This window comes from Drosophila guanche, unplaced genomic scaffold, assembly GCF_900245975.1.
Source record: "Drosophila guanche unplaced genomic scaffold, DGUA_6, whole genome shotgun sequence".
NCBI classification, from domain to species: Eukaryota; Metazoa; Arthropoda; class Insecta; order Diptera; family Drosophilidae; genus Drosophila; species Drosophila guanche.
This window is the reverse complement of record NW_022995749.1, coordinates 2,379,313-2,404,155: the sequence shown is the minus strand read 5'-3', so window position 1 is coordinate 2,404,155 and position 24,843 is coordinate 2,379,313. Positions and strand designations below refer to the sequence as shown.

Here is a 24,843-nt window from a genome sequence, read left to right as displayed (position 1 = left end):
GAGGGTTCACTGTCCGTTGCATCCGTAGCCCGAGGCCCCGCTGAGTAATTCTCTCTCTCTCTCCTTTCTCTACTCGAGTGCTCCGAATTTTCTTTACGCTTCAGGCACAAATCATGCCAGCCCCAGCGGAAAAGGGCCCCAACCCCGACCAAAACCATTTCGTAGGCAAATAAAAAGCTTTTAAGATCTTTTTTGTTTTACATTTTTTAAGTTTTTTAAGGTTTTTTTTTGTTGTTGTGTTGCTCTTTACAGTATTTTTTTGTTTGCGTAAGTTTTACAAAATTTGTTGTTAGTTTCGTTGAAGGAAATTTACACAATGCTTTTGTTGTAGTTTTTTTTTTTTTTTCGTTTAGCTGCTTGGGAGTCTGCGTCCCATACAATATACACAGGTTGGTTGTTCAAAATAACATATTTGGGAGAGTCGAATGCTTAGAAAAATAATTTTGACGAAATAATAATATACAGAGATACTAACTCGTACATTTATGATACAATTTAGAGATAAAAATCGTCACAAAAGGACATACGACACAATCAAAACTATTTCCAGAGGGGGCACCCTCACACATGTGTGTGTATGAGCTTAAAGGGGGATTTGTTTAAATAATTTCTGTTATAATTACATTTTAATAATTGAGATCATGACACAAAGTACACTTCAAATACTTTTGGCACACGCGTGCATCAGTGCCCGAAACACGCTGAGAACGCTTGAATTTTTTGGGAGGGGGGACTTTGGGGCTTTTTGAGTGTGGGTTCAGGTGTGGGAGCCTATCTAATATCTAGTGGATGCATAGCAAGAGACCATCATTATTATCTGTAAGAATGTACAGATGCAATTTCCTAATTACAATTTAATCTATCATACAAGTGCTGCTACCAAAAGTCTTTCGTTTTGCTATCATTTACGTTTGCTAATGCACTGATATCTCTCCATATAAATATAAATACATTATACATATCTATCATAATAATTTCAATAGTTATATCTATCGCTATGCATCTGGGTATTTCGCGTACGTTTCCGGCGGCTGTGCACGCGCGTTGATCTTTTGTTGTTGTTTTTTAACTTTCTTCTGTTTTTTAGCGCTTTTAGATTTGGCGCTTTTTGTTGGACAACATTTGGAGCCGTCAAGTCTTTGTAAAGTTAATATATAAAAAAAACAAATTACTTTAAACAATATTACGTTCACAATAAATATAATGTATTGCAATGGTTTTTGCGGCTGCTCCTGGCTGCGGCGGCACGACGACTCCTACTCGTCCTTCTTCACAATCGTCCCGGTTTCGCTATTACCTCTATCCAGACACCGAGCCTGAAGGTCATTGTTGTTGGGACAGTTGTTGTTGTTGTTGCTGCTGCTACTTGTGTTGCGTTTTGGCACATTCGAAATTGCTTTGGGGGCCTTGCGCTCTCTGTAAAAGGCTGAAACGATAATGGTTAAAAAGGAAAAGTGGCAATTAGTCACAGTACACGTACTCGTATAAATATGTAGTTGTACACACAAAGATTATACAACAATTAAGAAGGCAGTTGTTGAGATTTCTAAAGTATCCAAATAAAATCAATATTTCTTTGAAACTATTTTTCTTTTAAATCCCTATCAGTGGATCAGGTTCCACGAATTCCACTATGTACATATGTATTTGTTCTCCGTGTTAAATTAATATATGTAGACTTTATACGAATATAGAGTGCAAATAGAAAGAACAACACAAGTTTCAGCGTAATTGTTGACCTTCAGGAGGCAAAAGGGAAAGCAATGCAAACTGCAACTGAGAGTACTTGGAGAATGAAGCAATGAAGCTTTCTTATCGCACAAGAGAGTGAGCGGGCCCTCCCTCTCTCTCTCTATACCTGGTCATTCACTAGACGATAAATGTCATGGGTAGTCGACGCCATTGCCACGACATTATGAGGCAGCGCGAAAGTTGCAATCGCAAAAGTGCAATGATTCGAGAGGAGTGCTTCAGAGAGCGAAATGGAAGAGTGTGAAGTAAAAGATAGTGGAGAGTCGGACATCGAGAAAATATAGCGCTTAATGAAAGAATAAGAAGGGCTGGCAATGAATGGTTGTGTAACCGTTGAGCGTAAGCAGTAACGCATGCCAAATGCGTTCTAAATGGCACATCAACCTTGACGTTGCTGCTATTTGTATAGCTTTTTATAAGCATACATAAATACGTACATTTGTAGACTTGTATGTACGCTATATAGTATCTCAATCGGACAAGCCGCAGCTGCGGTTGCTTCATCACGTAAACCGCTCTAAAGCTTAGACACTGGGGGCTCTGGGCAGGCAGGCCATACGCAAACATCAGCCCCGCCACTGCGCAGTGACCTAAAAGCGACCAGCAGCAGCGGCGCAGCCGCAGATGACGACGAAAACCGCGCTCGCGGCGTTATAATCAAATGTACAGTTATAGAAAATTATAAGCCAAGCCAACGACAACGACAAAGAAGTTGAAGCGAAACCACACAGAAGAAGAAGAGTGGGGAGAGTAAAATCGCTAAGTGTAGTCGTAGTCGTCGGCGATTCTGTTAATGTAAAGGAGCGGGTGGTTAGCCACGGAGGGCGCGGGGCGGTGCGCGGTTGTAATTTACCGCTATCACTATGAGCACGCAGCTTTAAATCTCTCCCAAGCACACTCACATGGCAGAACATTACGCTTTCTACACACACGATCACAAAGAAAAAGGAACCACAAAAGATATGAGAAATCTGTGAAGAGAGAACAACAAAACGCGTTTTGTTTACGAAATGTGTGGGGAGAGGGCACACCGATGAAAACAGGAACGGCAACAAAATAATATACTCATAAATATTTATATGGGAAGAAGCGAGTTTCAGCATACATAATTTGTATACATACATACATATCTGCATGAGTATGCGTGTAAGCTTTCGAAGAATCTCGGGCCTTAATGGGGCGGGGCGTGGTAAAAATCCCAAGCAAAACAAAAAGCACAAAACAAAGCGTTTCTAACTGTGAAGTACAGTGGTGGCCAAAACATGTCGGACAAGATGTGTATTGTGCGAGAACAAGAGCTTGCGAGCGCGCTGAAGATAACAGAACTTGTCTAATTGAATGAGACTCTTCTCTGGACCTGCCACAAATGCTGCCTACTGAGCGCTGCTGTACTTACGCGATCAGAGCGAGATGGAGCTTGTATGTGCGTGACCTTCACGACAAGTTTTGAAAAACAACATCCACCACAACATGCGTGCGCTCGTAGTACTACGCAGACAAGCGCACGCACACACTCCCAGCTCGCTTATCAGGCGGAGAACCACTAAAAATAAACATGAAAATACAAATTCGCGCCAAAACGCAAAAAACACCAACAGCATTCACCGTGCTACTCAGCTCCTCGTGCGCCGATACAAACAAAACAAGAAGTAGTGTGAAGAAGTGGAATAGACACTTTGTATATGATCCAAATTTTAAATTTTATGAAACGCTTCAGATTCTACTTCAGCTCTAAGATGTAGGGAATGCTTCATTTTTCGAATTACAAATTGAGGGCCGACTTAAAACACCTCCTTCGCTCTCTCAACGAATGAGAGATACAAAGGCGAGCAAAGAGACAGAGAGAGATAGAGAGAGAGAGAGAGAGAGCAGCCTGATTGTCTATACGCGCGCGCGAGAATGTGTGTGTGAGTGGGCTGACGTCGTATGACGACGCCGTTGAGATTGCGTTTGTCGTTGTGGGTGCGGCCGCCAACAACAAAAAGAACAACAACAACTACAACTTATGTACAGTCGCTCGCTCGTCTCTTGGCAGGCGTGTGCCAAGAAGTTGTTGTTTTTCTTCAGCATGCACACATATGCATTTATGCACATGCACAACATCGGCAGCAATAAGGCGTTGGCGCTGATTTTAATTTAATTGAGGCCTCTCAATTAATTGCTCTGCAACAGCAGCAGCTGCACTCCCTGACGCAATCACCATCACCGTCGTCGTTGTCCGCAGAGAGATTATGGGATGGGATGCAGAATCTAAAAAAATATCTTTTTGGCGCGCAGAACGAAACGGGATTGTTATTCAACAGTTTATTCCCCCATACGTACAGTCAGCTCGGTGTGTTTGTTTTCGCCAAGACAAACTGGCGACAGAAATCAGCGCAGGGCGGCGCTTTTTTTCGATTATTCCTTTGTCTGATTGCACTCTTCTCAGATATCAATGGAAACAGACGGTATATAGCGAAGGTATTTTTTTGCTTAACAGTCAATGTGTTCAGACCTTGACCAACGGAATTGATAACAGGCCATAGACCGCGCCAGCGACAGCCAACAAAAGCAAAATGTGATTCAGTTTCATACCTTTGCGTGAAAAGAAGTTAAGAATACGGACTGTTGGGGACGAAAACAAATGACTATCAAAACAAAAACGTAAAAAAACACCAACACGAAAAGCGAAATGAGCGCGAAACGAATGCAAAAGTTAACACTATTAAGAGATTGATGAATGGAGAGACGCTGGAGGGAGAGAGAGCCCTTCGGCAAAGCTCAAATAACACTACAGTGTGTACACAGTTGGGGTAAACAGTCAGTTATACTGATTAGTAGGGTTATATTACAGCAGTGGCCACTAATTAGTAATGCGCAGAACTACCAATCAAATAATCCGAAAGTATCTAAAAATCCAATTTCGAAAAAGAAGATAGTGTAGATATTTTATTTACATTTGTTTATTCAGACTTTCTGTTTCCCGATTAGAAACGCCGACGAAAACGAATTTAATTTCTAAGCGGACACTGCCGCATCTCGAGTTCCAGTTCCACAGGAACCGGGAACCGTAAATAAACAGTAACAATAAGAAACAAAAATACGAACGAAATGGAAGCAAAAGAGGAGAATGACAAAACTATCAAAAAAATCTCACACAAGGGTGGTTTCCTCATGGAAATTAGGGGTTGACTGCCAGGCAAAGCGAGTAAGAGAAGAACCCGTAAATAAACGCAACGAAAAGGGAAGCGAAAATCAGGTGCCAGTTGAAGGAACTCGAACTCAATTCCTACGATATGTCCTACGAATCTCACCTTTAATCCCTTGAGGACTCCGTCCGTACGGCTTCTGCGGCCTCGATCTGATGATCAGCTTGGCGGTGGCTGCAATCTGGCTGGGCGTCAGTGCCACCCCCGCTGGAAATGGCTCCTCCAAGCGCGTCGCCTGCCACCCGGATTGCTGCCTCTGCGCCCTGTTTAGCTCCTGCTCCAGCTTCTCATCGGCCAGAATATCCAAGCCGTATTTGTGTAGGGCGCGGCTGACGCTGTTTTCATTTACGCAGGCCAGCAACTCGTTGGTGGAGACGGCAACCTTATCCCGATCGGTGTTGAAAAGATTACGGCGGGCCTTACCGGCCACGGTCAACGGGGTGGGTCGACGCGGCTCAGCAGACGCCAGCGGCAGCCATACCGGGGGCACCTGAATGGGCGCCATCGTGCACTTTGCTATGTTCCTATTTTTTTCACTTTAGTTGGTTCCCCCCTCTTTCGCCTGTTTGCTTTGCAGTACTTTCTGTATCGCTTTCTGCTTTCACTTGAACTTTTCTTTGCACTAATTTTGTTGTACTTTTCTCCTCTGGCACATTTCTGACAGCGGAACGAGTGAGAAAATCAGCTGGTCGAGAAGTCACGTACCCTGCTGGAGAGCATTTTTTGCGAAATTGCAACAACGGCTGTTTTAATTGATTTTCTATTGGCACTTGTCTTATGGATTTGAATTTATTTTTTGGCTACACTGCTTATATTTTTGTTTAGAATTTGATGCGAAACTCGTCACTAATCGCTAATCGGCCAGTTCATACAGTACTTTCACGTACACCAGGCAATTGTTTTTCACGAAACTCAATTTTGGTCTCAAGTTTGTTGACCAAACTACGCATCAATTGCCAAACACAAACGGCGTGCATCTACGTGCATTGCGCACTTTTCAGCTTTTATAGTGTCAATCACGCGCAAGCAACAACCGCCTGGTTCAAATATTTTTTTAATTTTGAAATTTGTACACTATTTTTCCGTTTTCATTCACGATTTTTTTCTTTTTGTTTTGTCCTCTCCTCTGTTTTGCCAGGGGGTTTATGAGAGCGAGTGCTCATAACTGCGTACAAATTAGAGAGGGACCTATTTTTCCGTTTTGATTCTCGATTTTCCGGTTCTTTCCCGCTCCACTTTCAGATGTTGCTCGGCCATAATTTCATGTTGCTGGAAAAGCAACAAGGTACGGACAGCCGGTAAAACGGCACAGAAAGCTTAGCGCCTGAAAGGTTAAATCCACCCCAGTCGCTAACATTCCCTGAAATGTTGCTGGTAGTTCGTACTCATGCTGCTTGTAAACCTGTCACACTATTGTCGACTTCGTACACTCTATCTTTGCTTATATTTGCTTGTATACATTTGAATTGCATTGATTTGACTAATGGTTGCACACGAAATTTGGTTGACCATTTTCGACAACAGCAAAACGTTGCTAGAAATCCAAATGCTGCGTGCTGCCAAGGCTCCACCTTGTTGCAATATACCATGGATGTCTCTCTCCTTCTCACCGTTGCGTTGATAGTGCTCATTCTCTAAAAAAAACTTTCTCTCATTGGCAAAAGCTTTAAGAAATTTTCATTCGATTTTATTGAATGACGTCATGAGTGAATAACAATGAGCGCCTTATCACGGGCGTCACATATGTATGTATGTTACCTTACAAAGGATGTAAAAAACTATTGAAAGTGAATTTCCACTTGAATGGTATGGGAATGTAAACCTAATCATATATGCCAATATAAATTGATATATACTTGTCTGCTTGATCGCTGTTTTAAAATGTTAATGGGTTTATGCAGTTTTGCGCCTATATTCAAGGGCAGTGACATGCGACATTAACCAGCCTAATGGCCAGGCATGGCCAGAAGCAAAACACACTATTTAAAAGAAAACAGAAAAATAAACTAGAAACACTTTCGTTGGAGCGTAGCAACAAAACAACAGTTAGCAACGAAAGTGAAAACAGTTGAAAAACCACATAGAAATTGTTTTAATGACCATACATACATATGTAGATATGTATGTAAATCGGATACATAGGTGGGACTGGCAGTGTAAATAGCGGATCTTTGTGGGATGAACGTTTGTAGTTTTAATAATGCTGACTCATCAGTTTGGCAGCAGCCCAGCAGCTGGAATTTGGTGGCCAGGCTGTAGCCCCCTCCTCGTCTTCCTTTCGCTTTGACCGCGCCTATTAGTCATTTTCAAGTGTGGCTCAGACAAAGGATTTATCATCATACACATTTCTTTTTGGCGCGATTTCCAAATTGGGAACGGAGGGAGTGTGGCAAGTACCTGCCTGACCGATGAACAAGGGTTCAGGGGTTGAGATTTAGGCACAGGTCGCAGAATGCAAAAATCAACCCTCGCGCCAAAAAAAAAGAATAAAATACGCACACACATTGGAGGGAATGAATGTGTGAAAGTTGCAGGATCCACTCCCTTTTTAACGTTAACCCCTGACGATTGACGACAGCCGCTGCGTCATTTCTCCGAAATGCGTTTCAGCTTTGCACTGAACTGATTTGAATGCAGGGCTACACACACATACATACATGTGTGTATTTTTATCTGCTCTATGTACGTGTTTGGGTCTACTGATGGCTACTTTTCGCCGACACTTCCGCTTGTCAATGGAAAAACTCAAGCTGTTTTCGGGTCTGGGCTGTGGACTTCTACTTTGCACGAAATTAGTGCATTGCCCACGTACTAAGACGTGACGTAAGCGGAAGAACGGAACTCTTCGCTCTCTTGTAAAAGGAACTGTCGCACGCGCTGGTCATGCGGTTAAATGATGCAGTTAATGTTAATGGGAGAGCGAGCGCAGGAGTGGGAGAGTATTGTATATGAAGAACAGCAAAATCTCTTTCTGGAACCACCATTTGTTTTTGTTGCTATCAAGTGAGAGTTAAAGAGTTTGAGGAGGGTAGTAGTCGTGGCTGACGTCACGTGCCTCTAATTAATAAATGAGCTCATTAAAGAATTCATTCTCTCTCTCTCTCTCTCTCTCTCTCTCTGTCTGCATTCGCTCTTTGTCAGCTGGTCTCTGATCTCTGCGTTCGACTGTGTGGGTGTGTGCAACGTGCAATTGTGTGTGAATTATGTTTTGGGCCGCGTGCAATTCCCCCAGTTCTAGGGTCGCCTGCAGCTATTTTTAGTGCGTGTGCGCGTGGGGTGGGGGGTGTTTGTGTTTGTGTTTCGCCCTCGTCTTTGACATGCATCATAAATTCTGCCTCGCACCCCCCTACACAGACACACAGATGCAACCTGCCCCCATGTCATCCGCCTCCCCTGCTTTTTCTCTGTCCCACTCTGCTTCTCTACCTTTGCTGCGCCTTTTTTCTTATTTCATTTTTTGAGGCATCTGTAAATTTGCGCCAATTTCTGCGGCTGCTGCTGCTGCTGTTGCCCTCATCATCATCATCTCAGACAAAGACAGAAATACAGATATACAGTGAGAGAGTAAGAGAGAGAGAGAGAGAGAGAGAGAGCGTGAATACCTGCTGCTAGTAATTTTGAGCAAAAATGTATTTTGCGCCAAAAACCAAAACCTGAATCTGAGAGCCCGGTGCACGATACACGCGGTGCATGGTGCCATGGCCCGGTGCCCGGTGGCACTCTCTTCCCGTTTCCGCACTTGAAATACATCCACACCACGCACATCCTCGGCCCCCTGCATACCCTGCATTGGGACATCTTGTTGAGCTGCTGCTCAAGCTGGAATGGAACAAGTGCTTTGCTTTTTTTTTTTCGTTCCCTTCTTTCAGGTTTCACTTCTTGAGCTGCAGGAGGGAGGGAGCGGAGACGGCTCAAGCAGAGAATTCTCGTTTTTGAGCCGCCAAAAGTAACATCTGCTCCCCAAAAACCATAGACATGGGCCCATCCAGGGAATTGTCGTTGTTTTCGTGTTTGGGTTTCCTTCTTTTTTGGCATTTGCTTTTTTTGGCAGGGGAAAGGGTTAAGGGTATGAGGATTGTGTCAGGGAGTTTGGATTGAAAGGGATAGAACTAAACCACAGAGTCAGCAATCAAGACGCCTTGGGGATAGGATTACATGTTTCCGGATAAAGATTGCGAAAATCAATCTTAATTGGTGGCATTGTCTTGTTTGTTTTGTTCCTAACTGAAATATTGAAATGAAATTACACTTATTATTTTATTACTTAAACATAAGAAATTATTCAGCGACGATTGATAAGGTCCGAAGTGCCCATTAAGGTACTCTACAATCTCTCGTTCTGTTCTGCAAGCGCATTTGAACTTTGACTTTTCCTATCTTCGTTTGCCGTTTGCCGTCTGCCGTTTGCCCTTGGCCGGGTCCGCTCACAGTCTCACCCCTAGTCCCCTGGCTGTCCCGCCGACTGCTAATTTGCTTCATTTATCTTTCCAGCCTTCGGACAACACTGAAACCCAATGTCTCCTGTGTGAGTGGCAGCAATACAATTACTCTACGTGACTCTGAGGGGCCTTAATTGCAGCAGCACACTGCCTCTGCCTATGCCTCTGCCTCTGGTTCTGTTTCTGGTTGGAAGACTCTCTCTTTGCTGGCCTCATAAATCTCACGCGCCTCCGATTGCGGAAAGTGTCCCGTTGTCTGCATTGGGCTGCGCAGCATAGATAAGAGCCGAAATCACCGCAATTAGCCATCGTCGTAATAGAGGCTACTCCGATATCTGAGGTCTCTAGGGGGAATATATGTACTCTTTCTCCCAGGGAGTCCGGCAGCAGCGGCAGCAGCTGGCTGGTTTCGTGTGACCCACAAGGCAAAGATCTGTTGACCAGTGTCCAAGCTCATAATTCAAAGCAGGAGAAGGTGAGGATGAGGCTGAGACTGGGGCTGATGGGAGGGTTGGGATAACAAATCGCATGTGTGAATTATGTCCAAAGTGGGTCGCGGTCGCGGTCGCGGGCATAAATCAAATGTGCGGACCGGACTCCTCCAGTGGGTCACCTTTGGCTATGCCTCGATGGCCATTGCATGCGGCACGCCAAGTTGCAAGATTTCCCGATGTCCGTTGCCACCTCGAAGACACGATTCGACGTGACTTGACCCACTTGTGTAGTTCTTGCTGGGTGTGCTTCTCGGGCCGTTATTTTTCACACCGAAACTGGTTAAGAAATGCGAAAAAACCAGCGACAATTGTCGCTGCCACAAATGGAGGGGAGATAACGAGTGGAGTGGGTTAGAGTGGAGTCCGGGGCAGTCACTTGGAAAATGCCAAACAAAGGAGTCCGACTGTGATACACCAGCATTATAATTGATCGCTGAGAGCTGAGAGCTGAAGCTGAAGCTGAAGCCGCTTTCCAACTGGTTTTCCCACTCCACTCCCCCCACCCTTGACGGTTTTTCCTTAATTTCCTACATTTTATCCAGTTTTTATTGCCCTCGTCTTGGGCCGTTTTCCCATTGTCTAAGATTTGTGCCTCTTTTCTTCTCGCTTCTCTTTGAATTTTTTACCATTTCCCTCTCGCACAATTCCACTCAGACAAAAGAGTTTCGTAAGCTGAAAGTTTTCTTTCCCCTATTGAGGTTGCGTTGGAATGAGTTATGTATGACGACCGACCCCGCCCGGGCCGATCTTTTCTTTTGCTGGTGGTGGCTGGCTGCTCTGTGGCTGCATTTCATATGCATTTCAGATCAGATCCCCCCAGACAAGCTCAGAGGGATGCCGAGGTGGGGCGGGGAAATGTGAATGGACTCTATTAATGAAATGCGATATGCGGTGCATGAAAAATCAAATGAGTTCCCTCCCTGCCGGGTCTCAGTTTCGAGCGCTGGTCCTGGTCTGGTCATTTCAGTCCGCCTGTCTGTCAGTGTACCCGATGTTGATGTTGATGTTGATGTATCTGTATCTCTGTGTAGCTGAGTATCTCGCGGTGCGCTAAGCTGACAGCATCTGGTCAAGATGGTCAGACGTTCCGCCAAGCGAAACTATTTCTGGCATATTACATTTCTCGTACAATTTACATGGGATTGCGTTTGATGGGCCGACGGCGCACGCGCCCTATACCGAGAGTGTGGCCAGCTGCCCAAATATTTCGCCCTCGACTGTCAAGCAAGTCGCTTAGATACATGCATATCTCCCCTTCCAATTTACAGCTGCATTCAGCCTGTTCACTGTCCCCCCCACTCCCCACTCCCACATCTAATTCAGCCACACCACTCACACCACTCTCTTCCCGTTGGCTCTCCCACTGTTGGCTGCTCCCTGTTTCCATGGCAGGGCCCTTTGTCTGTCGGCGGCTGGCAGCAGGCAGCATTTTTGTTTATTTTTATCGGCTGCTATTTCAGTTTGCTTTTCCTCTTGAATTTTCATTAACTTTTTCTTTGTTTTATTCCGTGTGGTTGCTTGTCGCATGCCGCCACGCCCCTCCGAGTCTGATGTCATTTGCATTACGGTAAACCAATGCACATGCACACATGCTGCGTACATGCATACATATGTGTGTGTGCGAGTGTCTGCTTGCCTGAATGAAAATAACAAAAGGAATAAGAAAATGAGTATTGAAAGCAACTAAGAACAAACTAAAATACAAAGTAAAAGAGGGAGCAATCATGTTCTTTGGTTATCAGTATTATAAACTGCCAGCAATGTGGACACAAAGATGAAATTAGTCAAGAAAAATGTATCCACGAGTATCTACAAATCACAATTTTGTGAGCCTGGAAAAGTTCAAATGAGCAATTAACAGATTTGAATATATAAATACAAATACATACATACGAGTATAGCACAAATATCAAATTGCATGCAATTCAAGTGGCTGTTGACATGTTTGTTTTGTATTCGTATTACATCCCATAATCGCATAGTGACAATTCGACGTTGATACTTATGTTGCCAAGCAGAAAATGATACACACCAGCCATATCAGACTTTTCATAAACTTTAAAGTGCAGCTGTATGGATATCTGCTCACATATCTATTTCGATTATTTATAGACCTGCAGAGATATTTCAATTAACAGAGTCATTATGCAATTCATTGAATCGTATCCCGAGTTCAATGATTGCCCTAGTTAACTGGACATATGGCCCCGCATATACCATCCATGTTCAACCCATTGAGAACTCGAGAACGTGCGCTATGTATGTATGTATATACATATGTATGTGAATATGTTTGTATATCCCGACGACTACTGGGCGTAATGATATGATGGGGCAGCCGACCGGCTTCGAGTGCCTAAGGGGGTCGGTCTGTTTGTCTGTCTGTCCGTGCTCTCACTCGCTAATCGACTGATTTTTCTTCCGTTAAGTGGTGTTAAGTGCTACCACAACGAAAACCAAGTCAAACACAAATTGTCTTTATATTAATGAGTTTGAATTTCAGTGCGTGGCGCTCTCCACACCGTTCGCATAATTAACCAGATGCCGGAGCATTGACGGATCATTGGTTTTCGCTGATCTTTGCATTTCGGGTGATTCCGAATTTTCAATTTCCGCTGGCAGTATAAGCATAAATGACATTCAATGTCCTTTCTCACGGAACATTAGCAGCTGATGACGTGATCTCCAATTATGCGGGCTCTGCGGTAATGCTCCTCCCCTTGGCCTGTCGATATTCAATCGCACTTATAATTTTATTTTCTTTTGAATTTGCTGTGGTCTTGATTAATCTATGGGGGCGACGGTGATTGATCCAATGGGGACTTGTGACAAATGCAATTTATATTTCCTACTCTCTCAACGAATCGGAAAGATCGGGACACCATACTAGACAGCCGCAATATTTGCTGTATTTTATATAAACTTCGGATTTGATATCGTTTTACATTCTACTATATTACATTTTAATGGTATATTAAATAATATAGGGTATCGAAACTCCCATCCGAATGTTTTTTCAATTTTCCTTTTGGGGAACTCCCGCAACATGGGAATTTTCTTTGCAGCAATGTGGCTTAAATCCGTTCTCACTTACATTTACCGTTGGCAACACAAATTTGTATGGGAGAGCAGCATGCAGCGGAAAGTGAGCCATCTCAACGAACGAAATGTGGCAGGTAACAGTTACTGAAATAAAAACTAAAATTTTCATTTTAAAACGCAATTTTAACATAAAATTAAACAAAGATACATAGACCCATACAGGTAAAAAAGGACGAACTTTTCGAGGCTCTCACCTATTTCGCACCTGTTTAAACGATCCCTAATAGTGCCTGCTAAAGATAGAAGAACTGTCTCTAAAGCACTCCGAGCTTATAATATATACTTATGTTCCCTTATCGCCCAACGCTTTGTGCAATTTTCAGAAAAACAATAGCATTTATTTTCCTCTTTTGTTCCGCGCGCTTTCACCAATTGTAAAAGATATCAGTTAACATATGTACATGTGTCTCTGTTATTAATTTACATACATTTACATACTGAAGACAAAGCTCCCTTGCTTCCAGAGGGGGTGATTTGAATGAAAAATTCAAATGAAAAGTTGTAAAATATAAGCTCATAGGTATACAATCATATAAAAGGAAGTACCTATAATAAGCAAAATTGATTCGTCAATCGGATTAAATTATTGTTTCATTGGTGAAAGTCTTTGCAAGCTAGTAATATCAAATATAACATCAAAATCGAGGAATCTGATCTAAAACTACTGTATATTTACGGTATATTTTGAAGATGCAATGGTATATTATGGTATATTTACGAGGCCTGAAGGTATATTTCATCGATAATTTCGCGGTCACACTCCAGAGTGGATAAATAAATAATAAATAAATACAATTTAAGCCTGAAAATGCGGCGCCGCGTGGGACTGGGGGCTATTCAACAGCAAAAACTAGCCGCCGAAAAGTACAAGGACAAAGGAACAGACCTGCAGGAATCACAGCTGGAGCAAATGACGAAGCAAATGGACGTGTTGCGCAGCAAGCTGGAGGAATTTGCAATGAAACACAAGGAAGACATACGGAAGAACTCGCAGTTTCGCAAGCAATTCCAGGAAATGTGCGCTGCCATTGGAGTCGACCCGCTGGCCACGGGCAAGGGCTTCTGGAGCGTCCTGGGCATGGGCGACTTCTACTACGAGTTGGGTGTTCAAGTGGTCGAGGTGTGCCTGGCGGCCAACCACAAGACGGGCGGTCTGATGGAGCTAGACGAGCTGCGGCGGCGTCTGGTAGCGGCTCGTGGCCAGAGCGCAGTGCACCAGGAGATCACCAAAGAGGACATCCTAATGGCAGCCAAAAAGCTGAGCATATTCGGAAATGGGTAAGTCCACACTGAGACCCATACTGCAGCGCTGCTAACTTTTGATTCTACTTTCAGTTTTGTTGTGCACAAGCTGGGCAAGGGCAAGTACATCGTTCAGTCCATTCCCGGGGAGCTGAGCATGGAGGAAACGAACATCTTAAATGCGGCATCCAACACCGAACAAGGCTGCGTCACACAATCTCAGCTAATGCAGGACTTGGGGCAAGTTTTGGCTCACTAACAAAAATAAGTAAATTTTAATTATTTTCCTAATGCTGCAGCTGGACGGACTACCGTGCTAGGCAATCTCTGGACAAGGTCCTAGGCGAGGGCCTCTGCTGGATAGACAGACAAGCGGAGGAGGAGCCTGTCTATTGGTTCCCCAGCTTGTTTCCCGGTCGCAATGCTCAGGCTACAGCCTGAAACCACTAGTATTTATGCAATAACTTATAAAAAATATATTTATATATTTGTACAACTTGTAAAGCGTTCTAGTGCCTGCTAAATGGTGTTCCCTCTGCCGCCTTCACCCTTTAAAATTTGTATTTCGGCCTTCAGCTCCGAGTTCATATCCATGAGTCGTCGCACTTCGGCCTGAAACCTTATCGTTAGATCCTTGACAGTCTCCTTGTACTCTGCGGTTTTGTGTCTGTGGTGCTCCATGTAGTCCTTCAGTCGACTCTCGTTGATTCTTCTGCGGATCACAAATAAGTTAAAGCAATGTTAAGGAAACAGTGTTTTATTTTAGTCTTACAGCTCGGAAGATTTCTGCTTTTGGTCGATGTCTTTCAGCTCGCTCAGCCGACCGCGGGTGTCCTCCAGCTCAGCATCGATTTTGTCATACTGATCGACAACCTCATTGTACTTTTTCTCCAATCGATTGTAGCGTGTCTGCAGCGCTTGCATATCCGCCATGTGCTCTGCCTTATCCTGTTTGAGCTGTAATCGAACCGTAAGAATGAGATTAAGGAACCAAAACGTGAGGAACTGTTGTGCCGCCAACCTTCTCGCGCTGCATGGACCTTAACGTGGCCACCTCGATGTCCACACGTTTGCCTTCCTCCTGCAGAATGACACCCAGGTTGCTGGCCAGCTGGGTCATCTCTTCTTTGATGGCTTCGGAACGTTTCTCCGCCTCGGCCTTTTCCCGTACCGCCGACTCGCTCAAACTGAGGGCTTCTTGTACCTTTTTCATGGCCGCATTCTCCCGCTTGTTGCTCTCCCTGAGCAGCTGTTGAGTGTGCTGCAGGCGCTGCTCGTAGTCATTGAGCTGCTTCTTCAAGTTGGAAATTTCCGTTGAGTTTTCGTTTATGGTGACCGAACAGAGTTCATTCTTCTGTAGCTTCGCCTGCATCTCCTCGATCTGCATGCCGTTGCGCTGCTTATGCTCGTGCAGAATTTTGATCATCTCTCCCTGTGTGAGTAGATCCTCCTTTTGCCTGGCAATCTTTTCTTCCAGCATTTTAATAGCTTTCGCGTACTTCTTGATGATCTAGAAAGTTGGTAGATAGAATAAGATAGAATTCTTCTGCTCAGCCGTTCACGAACCTGGTCCTCGCCTGGCTCGTTCAGCTGCCTCCTGTAGTTCTTCAGCTCCTGCTCCATGTTATCGATGGTACGCTGTGAGCACTCCTGAATACTCTTCAGGCTGCACCGCTCCTTGCGCAGTAAATCGATCTGTTTCAAAGCATTGGCCAAGGCTTCTTCGGTCATTTGACTTCGTTGCTGGATCTCCTCAACACCGCCAGTCTTTCTTGTATCAGCCAGCTTGTGTCTGCCCAACTCCTGGCGGAGCTGCAGGTTTTCCGCCACCACTTCGCCCACGTTGTCCATCAGGTGTTTCACCTGCTCGCGAAACTTTGCCAAGTCCTCGTTGGTATTGCCCATTAAACGCTCTACATCCTTGCTAATATCAAAGACGCCGCTGCACAATATGTAAAAAATCGAAATTTTTATTGGACTTTCTGTGTGACCAGCTTCCGCTTACCTGGGCAGCTTAAAATCGTTCGGCCCCTGTGTCATTTCGACTTGATCCGGAATATATTACGTTCTAAAATTTATGCGACTGTGTGAATTTTGATAAATATATTTGTCATTATTTGACGGCTTGCCTCTGGGAAAACAGGTACAAATTGACACGCATTGGCACGAGCCACGGCACTGGCGCTGAACCATCCCTGCCTGGCTGGCCGTTCTGTTGTGACCAACGTCCTGTGACGCCAGTGGCCAGGTGTCGGTTGTCCGTGGCAACAGCACGAGTAAATGAGTTGGTTAACTATTCATTTCATTTCAGTTTAACTCTGTGATGCCGCTGTTCAACAAAAAGTTCGAGTCAAAGCCCATACCGGCGCGTCAGAGTCGCTGCAACATTGGGATTCCTGCTATTGCCGAGGATCTTGATGATTTCCGCCAGATTTCGCTGAATCTGGGCCACAAGGAGCTGCGCTTTGCCGATGGCATCTGGATGCACTCGTCGCGCAAGGGCGATGTGGACGAAATGCTGCGGCTGAAAAAGAAGTTCCGTGTCCTCGAAGAGGAGAACAATATGTCAAATTTGAAGATGGAATGTATGCTGGATCTGCTGGCGGAACAGGCATCGGAATTAAAAGAGCTAAAGCCACAGGAAAAGAATAAATTTGAAAATTTAAAGAAATAATAAAATGCAGTTGGAAAGTCGTAACAGACTTAACAGTGATGTACATCAGCGTTAACAGTGGCATTGCAGTCGGAATTCAATGGCAGACTGCTATTACAATGGTTTCAAAACTGCATTTTAACAGTGCCTTTGCAGTCCAGCTTGTATAGTCTCCATGGCCAGCTTGTACAGTGTCTTAAAAGCTAGAATTAGCACTGTCATACATACACGTTAACGTTTAACACGTTACGTTTCATAGCCATCAGCTTCTAGGTAATACTTTAACATAGCTTTAATCTCCCTCTTTATTTTGACCAGTACTCCTTTAGTAATCAGACATTGTACAATGTTCTACATGTTATGTTCACTAAGCTTCACCTAAAGTCACCTGATTGTGATAAAATCACAACCACATACTTGAGATCTATTTATAATACTTCTTCATACAGTTTCAATGGCTATTGCATAGGGGGGGGAGAGATATCAAATGTTCTGTTTTGGAAACTAGGGGCTTTTGTTGACTAGACCATTGGGCATTAATTTGGGATTTGTCGCGCGAGCGAACGTTCGATGAATGGAGCTGGTCAAATTGGTGGCATTGTTGTCGCCATTGGCAGCAATCTATAGACGCCATCGGTTCGGTGCGGTTCGCTTCGGTTTGACTTGCCGTCAGGCTGCCGCTTGGCTCCCGCTCTATTTATTGTGCGTTGATAAGCTGCTCTGATAAGTACCAATGGCAATCGAACGGACCGCAGTTCGTGCACGGTGGCCGATATGATAAACCTTCTGATGAGCCCACAAGAGCTATATAAATATCCGACGGATGGGCAAATGGGAAATTTACATGGCACCCCCCAGCCCAGCCCACTCCGGGAATCTTCTACTGCGGTTCGGGTTCGATGGGGTTAGACAAATTTGGGGCTTCTCACTAGCGCGATAAAGCTTAACGGCTCTGCCGCAGTCTAATCTCTTCCCCAACGAATGCGGCTGCGGGTTCGCTTATGTGTGTGTATGAGTGTGTGTGTACATAGGTGGTGTGGCCATAGCCCATATCGGTGCACTCCATCGACTACTGTATATTTACGCATTGATATTGATATGCGATAAGCAAAACTGCTTATAAAACACATTTATTTTGTTGTTCCCATAGCCCATAGCCCATAGACCACTTGCACTGTATCAATGCCAAACGGTAACGAAGGCAGACGATCGCCTCGCCTCGCCTCGCCTCGCCACCCGAGGGGTAACACTTGTTCGATTCGTGTATTACAGTAGTTTGTTAATAGCCAGCCACACGTACGGACGCGCACGGGAATACGGAAAACAAAACGATCGTCGGGGAGATCGATTATTTACCGACAATAACAATAACAATTGCCACAGGAGGAGCCAGCAAATACCAACAACAAATTGACGGAAAACATACATTTGCGCGGTGTCAGCAGAAGATCTCGGGCAACGATACGCAAAAATTCGCCAACGTCTCAAAGGCCAATTGAAGTTTGTGTGGCATTAGGTAACCAGAGACGCGAATAGTTCTATAATAGTTCTATAAAAAAAAGGAAAAAAAAATATAGAGAAGAAACAGCCATATCAGCAGTACGCCCTCCACTTTGACGTACTTCACTCAAGTATGAAGCCATTGTGTCAGTTGGCCATCCGCTGATGATTGTGTGCGGAGCTTTGTCTACAGTGAGTGCTAAATTTGTTTTATTTTGATTCAACTTGTGCTTGTTTTCCGCCCGTAAACAAATTGTCTATTAAGCAATCAACTTTTCACCTAATAAATGATATCGTATAAATCAATTGAGTCGAGTGCCAATCAAGTGGGAGCAACACAGATAAATCTCCATCACAATGGGCTTCGATCGCTGATCGGGCGGGATCGATCTCCGCGATTTTGTGGAAAAACCACACGAAAAGCATAAACAAAACGCCCATCGAATCAAATGTGTTTTATGGGCTCTCCAGCTAAAGTGATTCGGGAATGATTTGTCCGTGACATTCCACTTAAATTCAACTCACCAAAGTGTACTCTCTGCGTCTCTACATGAATGTATTATTTATTCCATTAGAATTCTGTGGGCGTTTGTTGGTTGGTGATCCAAGAACTACTTGAATTGCTGCGGGAATATTTTCCTCATTCTTACGGGGTTACAACGGCGCTTCCATGCGCTTTTTAGACCCTTTTTTGTGCCCCAAAAGTTCGTTTGGTAGCCCAAGCCAAGAATTGATAAACGAGCATTATCGCTGCTGGCAATGATTTATAGTTGCATAAATGGCACTCACTATTTATTTATTAATAAAATGGAAAGCAAAATTTCTGATAATTTATATACAAAGAGCCAAGGATGTGTGTGTGTGTGTAGGTGTGTGTGCACAAGTGCTTGAGAGCCAATGTGGAGCACCCGCAACCCCTTCGCCAGAAATGGCCAAGTAAATAAACAAAAGGAAATTTTTACACTCATCGTCGACAGCGCACAATAAAATGTGTGAAAAATATGTTCGAGCCAGTGGAAAATGCAGACAAATAAATAAATAAATAGAAATTTCGTAGAGTGTCGAGTGTTTGCTGAGAAATTAAATAAAAATCGATCACTCGCTGGAAATAAATATTCTCCCATTACAGGCCACAAAGCTAACCAATCAATGTGTCGTCTGGTGGCTGGCAATGTCTCGGATATGCTGACTGGAAATGGATCCGATGATTAGACGACAGAGATGCCAGCTGTGGTCTAGCCACACTCGATTTTTGATACTACTTTACATCTGTGGCTTGCAACAAGCTCAGGGATACTTTGTGGATTACACAGGTAAGTTGACCATTTGTAAGCGGACTAGAACACAGTTTCAAATGGAATTCATTTATCTTAGATCGATTTGTGCTCTGGCGAAGCACTTAAAAGTCGGTTAGCATTGCTGTTGCTTTTATTCCTGGTAGTTTCTATATACAAAATTGAAATTTAACCCATCGATCTGTAACCGACCAACAGCTAAACTCTTTGCAGTTGCACGTTTCCGTTTTCATTCCACAAAAAGGCTTGGATTATTAATCGTTTTCTTTTTTGAGAGAGAGAGAGAGAGAGAACGAACAGCATTTGATAAGATATCGTGCCGTGGCGCTGTTTCGCCTATCAATTGCTGTCAAAATGGTAAACAAACATTTTGGCATTGAATTGATTGGACTGTTTTCCCTTCCACTGCAGAGAACACAGAACTGATACAGCAGCGTGCCGGATACGATGTGAAGTTGCAGTGCAACCTGAAGGGTCTGCTGGACGAGAGCAAGTTGGCCGACATCCAAATACATTGGTACTTTAAGGTAGTCATTTACCTTGGACATCATAGCCACAGTCAAACAGATATCTGCCTTTACTGATTACTTATTCCCGCAGCAATGCAGCGACAACAATTGCTATCAGCCCGAGTCAGCCGATGACTGGACAGCCCTGCCCTGCGAACCAAGTCTATGCCGGCCGGAGCTCTGGCTGCGGAATGTTACAGATCGCTATTCTGGCCTCTACAAGTGCAGAATCAATCCGGATGTGTGGGACAAGGCGCAGTCAGTGGATGTGCAGCTGGTGCGCACCTACCAGCTGGATGTAAAGAGTAAGAAATCATCTCCGCCATCCATCTTGGGTAGTTACAGCTCTCTATCGATTCTCTCTGCTTTCGTTAGACACTTCACTGGCTGCTCCCGAGTTCATGGATTCGTATCCCAGCAACAAGACCGTCCAGCTGGGCAGCCGCGTGGTGTTCCAGTGCAGAGTGCACAGCGAGGAGCATCCAACAATCAAATGGTTTAGGCGGCACACCTCTGTGGGTTCCCTGCCCTCCGCATCGCCTGCCTCCAATTTCAGTGCCCACATCGTTCGCTACAATGGACGCACCTATGAGCCGCTGTCCACGGGCTCGGAGATGCTGATCGCACCGCAGATCTATCTCAGCAAGCTGATCCTTGACGGCGTGCGACTGAGGGATGCCGGACACTATGCCTGCGCGGCCATCAGCTATCGCGGCCACAAGATCCGCGAGGCCTTTTTGGAGGTGCTGCCTGCAGAGGAGCTGGAGGAGGAGTACTGGAACGACTACGACAACAGCGATGAAGGTGTCCCTGGCAGTGATCCGCGCGAGTTCCTGCTGCTCTTCCTCATGCCCTTGGGCCTGGCTCTGCTGCCGCTGACCGTCTGGTGCAGTTATCTGGTGTACAAGCGCTGCTCGGGCCACGGGGACTGCCAGCGCATGAGCTCGGACGAGGAGCTCGACACGGAGCGATGTGTGCTGGGTGGCAACTGACCCACTGATCCGGGGCAAGCTGCTATACGCTTATTACGATTACGAGTGAAGACTGTCCATAGTTCTACGATTAGATTTCTAGATTAAATGTGCAAATTAAGTGTTTTCCTTACAACTTACATGGAGTTTTCTTTATGTAGATCAACTGGCCTGCGATTATAGCTTCACTTATGATCATTTAGTTCCCTGTTTATGTTTGATTATTATACTACTAAATAATATTACACACAGTTCAAAATTACAATTCAAATTATTTTCGTATGAAATTCAAAATTTGTCTCCTCTTTCCGAAGACCAAGAATAGATTTTGCGCTGCCCACTGATCCTTCAGTTCTCTGTGTGATTTGTTGTTCTTTCTTTGTGAGTGTTGCTTGCTGATTCCACCATCCAATGCTGATATCCAGTAGCCCTTTAGGTCTGGGCAAGCCACTCTGTAAGAGCAAGCAGCAAGCATGTCCGGTTTGAATCAGCACCTCCAGGACTACTACCTATTGCCGGGCACATATTCCTATCCATTGGCCACATCCGCCACACCAACGGTTAGCGCTTATTTGCCCAACTACGATGAGATGTCCTGGCTAGTGCCAGACAACAGCACGGCCACCTATGTGGCCACACCGCTCGGTGTGATCAACTATCTGTCCGATCTGCAGTCCCAAATGGCCTTTCCCACACCACAGAATCTGAGCAGCGGCCTCATCTATGCGGTTCTCAATCCGGTTCAGCAACATGTGGCTGTGGCTGTGGCTGTGCCTGTGCCTGTGCCAGTACCTGTACCAGTGCCGGTGCCAACGGTCTTTGCATACAGCCAGGAGCATCCAGTGGAGCAGATTCGGTATTATCAATTGATGTCCATGTCTGAGGAGGATAACTCCACAGACGACTCAACACAGCGCGTTGACAGATCCGAGGATCAAGAGGAATCGGAGCTCCAGCAGCCAGCAGCAGAGCAGGCGCCTGACAAACGCAAACGAATCTACCAGGCAGAGGAGGGCTATCTGGTGGAGGAGCCCCCCTCCTCCTCGGAGGAAGACCAGGACGGCAGCAAAGAGGACACGGCGTAGCTAAAGACGTCGACAAAATCGAACCTTTGCTTGTATATAATGTACCCTGGCAAGGCATTGTTTTATTCATATTTATAGTTGCAATTTAAAGGAGTGTTCCCATCATCTCGTGACCAAAAACATCCATCAAATATAGATTTCTCAACAAAATGTAGGGCATCAGCTAGTCGATTCAGCGCACTCTTCTCAGCTCTGCTTTACAGCTTTTCGAGCACCTAATTTAATTACTCGCACATGTCTGTCGCCGCCACGGCCCCCCGTTCTCTCAGCTCTGCTGGGGCTCGCTCTCTGTAGATTTGTGGAGCTGCCTGCTGTCAGCTGCTCAGTTGTTTTGGGGCTTTTGTTGCTGCCGGACGTTTGTTTGTTTTGATCGAGTGGCTGTGCTGGTGCTGCAAAAACACTTATAAAATAAACAAACAAAATATCTATTTTTAGTCTGCAAAACTGAAAGAGACGTGTAGGCGGTTTGCCGAGCGAGTGCAGCACGAGCAGCATAGTGCAGAACTAATCATGGTGCAGCTCGACTGCAAATCCCGACGGGGCACCAAAATCTCGGTCATCGTGCTGGGCAGCGCCCTGTGCTTTGTGATGATGGCATACTTTGTGTTTGGGGACAGCAACGACGAGCAGGGCTTGCGAAATCTACGCATGATCTCCATTGTGAGCTGCTCCAGCCGACAAATAACTTTATACTTTGGTGCTAACGCGTTCTCTCCTTCTCCCTCTCTGCACAGCTGTTTCGTCACGGCGCCAAGAATCCAAGTGGGTTTTATCCGCATGATCCGCATGCAGCGCACGACTGGCAGGGTGGCATTAGCGCCCTCACACCGGTGAGTCAGTGGCGGATTATAAGGAGGAAAGACCCTCCGCTCATCTCAGACCCAATCTTTCTCCACAGAGGGGCAGCCTGCAGGCTTACAATCTGGGCAAGAACCTGCGGATGCGCTACTATCGCCTGTTTCCTCCGAACAGCCTCTACACACAGCAGCAGGTGCACGTGCTCAGCTCTGCTGCGGAACGCTGTGTGGTGCGTCAAGAAAGGTAACCCATGAGATGCGGTAAACCTAATCAGTTGGCCGTTATCTTTTAGATGAGCGCCCAAAGCGTCTTGGCCGGTTTCATGCCACCGCTGGAGAACAATAATGTGCTGCCCATACCCTGGCAACCAGTGGCTGTAAATACATTATCTCGCAACGATGACATTGTAAGTTCTGCAATCCAAAATCTATTCCACAATGTGCAACTCACACAGTCCATTATTTCCCCCTCCAGCTGCTGGCCCAGAAGAAACCCTGCCTCAAATATGACACCATACTGCAGAAGCTCTACAAGTCGCCCACACCAGAACTGCAGAAACTGAACGAGGACAACAAGGAGCTGTACAAGCTGCTCACAAAGAACACAGGCAAGGTGGGACAATCACTGCCGATGGCCTAAAGATCCCTGAAGATAATTGATTAACTCAACTTGCAGAACATTTCGAATGTGTTGGATGTGGAGCTGCTGTACGGCACACTGAAGACGGAGGAGGAGGCGGGTCTGGTGCTGCCCGATTGGACCGAGAATATATATCCAGAGGAGATACGGCCGCTGGCCGAGCGTAGCTATGCTTTGTTCACAGAATCCAATCTGATGAAGCGCATCAAGGGCGGCGCCTTCCTCACTGAAATACTCAACAAAATGCAAAATAAACGCAAGAAGAACTTGAGTCCGGATCGAAAGATATTCCTATATGCCGGGCACGATGTCACGCTGGTTAATGTGATGAACTCGCTGGGGATACTGGATCAGACGGCCAAGCTGCCGGAATACGCATCCGCCTTGGCCTTTGAGCTGCATCACAGCAAATACTTTAGTGATGGCGACTTCGAAGTGAAGGTTTGTTTGTGCAGGAAAGTTGGTTGATTGGTTTTCATGTGTCCATTCTGCAGTTGGTTTACTACTACAACAGCGACGACAAGTTCCCCAAGGAGCTGAGCATACCCAATTGTGATGTGCCCTGCTCGCTCACGCAGTTTGAGGCCTCGCTGAAGGCACTGCTCCTGGACAACTACGACGATACCTGCGAGAATCATCCGCCCGACTGCAGAAACTAAAATTATTGATTCGTTTTGTTTTGTTTTGTTATTCAAAACTTAATATAATAGAGAGGTAAAGGTTGCTGCTGCTCTAAGCAGCCCAGTTGTAAAATGTTTACATTTCCCATTTGGATTCAAAAATTAAAACCGAGCCCCCTTATCCTCGGCATATAGAAAATAGATTGGAACCTTTACCGTCTTGCTGACATGCACGATCTCTGTGTGGCTAATTAAGCGAATGGCAGCCAGTCCATAGAAGAGCATAGGTAAGCCTGCGAGACGGTTGGGTGTTCATATAAACCATGTCCATTGTATGGTCGCCACTCACCCAAGTTGATCACTTTCAGCACACGGAAGAACTTGTCTTCGAGCGACAGATCCTGCACCTCGCGCCTGCTGCAGTGGTACTTCATATAGGGATAGCAGCCGGTTCTCAGTATGTGGTAGTTGGTGCCCGTGTCCAGAGTCCAATTAAAGTGCGACATTCCACGCTGATCGTTGCTGACATCTCTGAACTGAAATTGCAGTGCAGAAG

At 45.2% G+C, this 24,843-nt stretch overlaps 8 protein-coding genes across 10 annotated transcripts; 5 read left to right on the top strand and 3 right to left on the bottom strand.

Annotated features, from left to right (window-relative positions):
* Nucleotides 1–320: 320 nt before the first annotated feature.
* LOC117585401 (gliolectin) lies at nucleotides 321–5,999 on the bottom strand. Its single transcript, XM_034274869.1, has 2 exons — nucleotides 5,046–5,999; nucleotides 321–1,426 (listed from the first exon to the last, which is right to left on the bottom strand). Exons 1-2 carry the CDS (start codon nucleotides 5,443–5,445, stop codon nucleotides 1,257–1,259), a joined length of 570 nt encoding a protein of 189 aa, XP_034130760.1. The 5' UTR covers nucleotides 5,446–5,999; the 3' UTR covers nucleotides 321–1,256.
* Nucleotides 1,194–14,721, top strand: LOC117585397 (vacuolar-sorting protein SNF8). 2 transcript variants are annotated; one of them, XM_034274861.1, is made up of 5 exons: nucleotides 1,194–1,205; nucleotides 4,557–4,568; nucleotides 13,778–14,253; nucleotides 14,311–14,457; nucleotides 14,517–14,721. In XM_034274861.1, the coding sequence occupies exons 3-5, from the start codon at nucleotides 13,784–13,786 to the stop codon at nucleotides 14,656–14,658; spliced, it is 759 nt and encodes a 252-aa protein (XP_034130752.1). In that variant the 5' UTR covers nucleotides 1,194–1,205; nucleotides 4,557–4,568; nucleotides 13,778–13,783; the 3' UTR covers nucleotides 14,659–14,721. The 2 variants fall into 2 exon arrangements, with proteins under 2 accessions (XP_034130752.1, XP_034130753.1); XM_034274862.1 differs by lacking the exons at nucleotides 1,194–1,205; nucleotides 4,557–4,568 and having other exon boundaries at nucleotides 13,740–14,253.
* Nucleotides 14,714–16,319, bottom strand: LOC117585392 (trichohyalin). The gene is made up of 5 exons (XM_034274855.1): nucleotides 16,223–16,319; nucleotides 15,784–16,159; nucleotides 15,239–15,727; nucleotides 14,990–15,174; nucleotides 14,714–14,929 (listed from the first exon to the last, which is right to left on the bottom strand). The coding sequence occupies exons 1-5, from the start codon at nucleotides 16,255–16,257 to the stop codon at nucleotides 14,737–14,739; spliced, it is 1,278 nt and encodes a 425-aa protein (XP_034130746.1). The 5' UTR covers nucleotides 16,258–16,319; the 3' UTR covers nucleotides 14,714–14,736.
* On the top strand, nucleotides 16,229–16,891 carry LOC117585375 (protein chibby homolog 1). Its single transcript, XM_034274822.1, has 2 exons — nucleotides 16,229–16,360; nucleotides 16,529–16,891. Exon 2 carries the CDS (start codon nucleotides 16,541–16,543, stop codon nucleotides 16,889–16,891), a length of 351 nt encoding a protein of 116 aa, XP_034130713.1. The 5' UTR covers nucleotides 16,229–16,360; nucleotides 16,529–16,540.
* A 1,250-nt stretch (nucleotides 16,892–18,141) lies between these two features.
* Nucleotides 18,142–21,281, top strand: LOC117585396 (cell adhesion molecule-related/down-regulated by oncogenes). The gene is made up of 5 exons (XM_034274860.1): nucleotides 18,142–18,562; nucleotides 19,500–19,683; nucleotides 20,077–20,192; nucleotides 20,266–20,479; nucleotides 20,550–21,281. The coding sequence occupies exons 2-5, from the start codon at nucleotides 19,566–19,568 to the stop codon at nucleotides 21,164–21,166; spliced, it is 1,065 nt and encodes a 354-aa protein (XP_034130751.1). The 5' UTR covers nucleotides 18,142–18,562; nucleotides 19,500–19,565; the 3' UTR covers nucleotides 21,167–21,281.
* A 77-nt stretch (nucleotides 21,282–21,358) lies between these two features.
* Nucleotides 21,359–22,380, top strand: LOC117585399. Of its 2 annotated transcripts, none has more exons than XM_034274864.1 (2): nucleotides 21,359–21,526; nucleotides 21,582–22,380. In XM_034274864.1, the coding sequence occupies exon 2, from the start codon at nucleotides 21,619–21,621 to the stop codon at nucleotides 22,228–22,230; it is 612 nt and encodes a 203-aa protein (XP_034130755.1). In that variant the 5' UTR covers nucleotides 21,359–21,526; nucleotides 21,582–21,618; the 3' UTR covers nucleotides 22,231–22,380. The 2 variants fall into 2 exon arrangements, with proteins under 2 accessions (XP_034130755.1, XP_034130754.1); XM_034274863.1 differs by having other exon boundaries at nucleotides 21,571–22,380.
* Nucleotides 22,381–22,644: 264 nt separating this feature from the next.
* LOC117585393 (lysosomal acid phosphatase) lies at nucleotides 22,645–24,420 on the top strand. The gene is made up of 7 exons (XM_034274856.1): nucleotides 22,645–22,890; nucleotides 22,965–23,060; nucleotides 23,129–23,257; nucleotides 23,321–23,434; nucleotides 23,503–23,640; nucleotides 23,704–24,108; nucleotides 24,162–24,420. Exons 1-7 carry the CDS (start codon nucleotides 22,741–22,743, stop codon nucleotides 24,324–24,326), a joined length of 1,197 nt encoding a protein of 398 aa, XP_034130747.1. The 5' UTR covers nucleotides 22,645–22,740; the 3' UTR covers nucleotides 24,327–24,420.
* LOC117585405 (uncharacterized protein C15orf61 homolog) lies at nucleotides 24,336–24,843 on the bottom strand. Its single transcript, XM_034274874.1, has 2 exons — nucleotides 24,637–24,843; nucleotides 24,336–24,580 (listed from the first exon to the last, which is right to left on the bottom strand). The coding sequence occupies exons 1-2, from the start codon at nucleotides 24,791–24,793 to the stop codon at nucleotides 24,450–24,452; spliced, it is 288 nt and encodes a 95-aa protein (XP_034130765.1). The 5' UTR covers nucleotides 24,794–24,843; the 3' UTR covers nucleotides 24,336–24,449.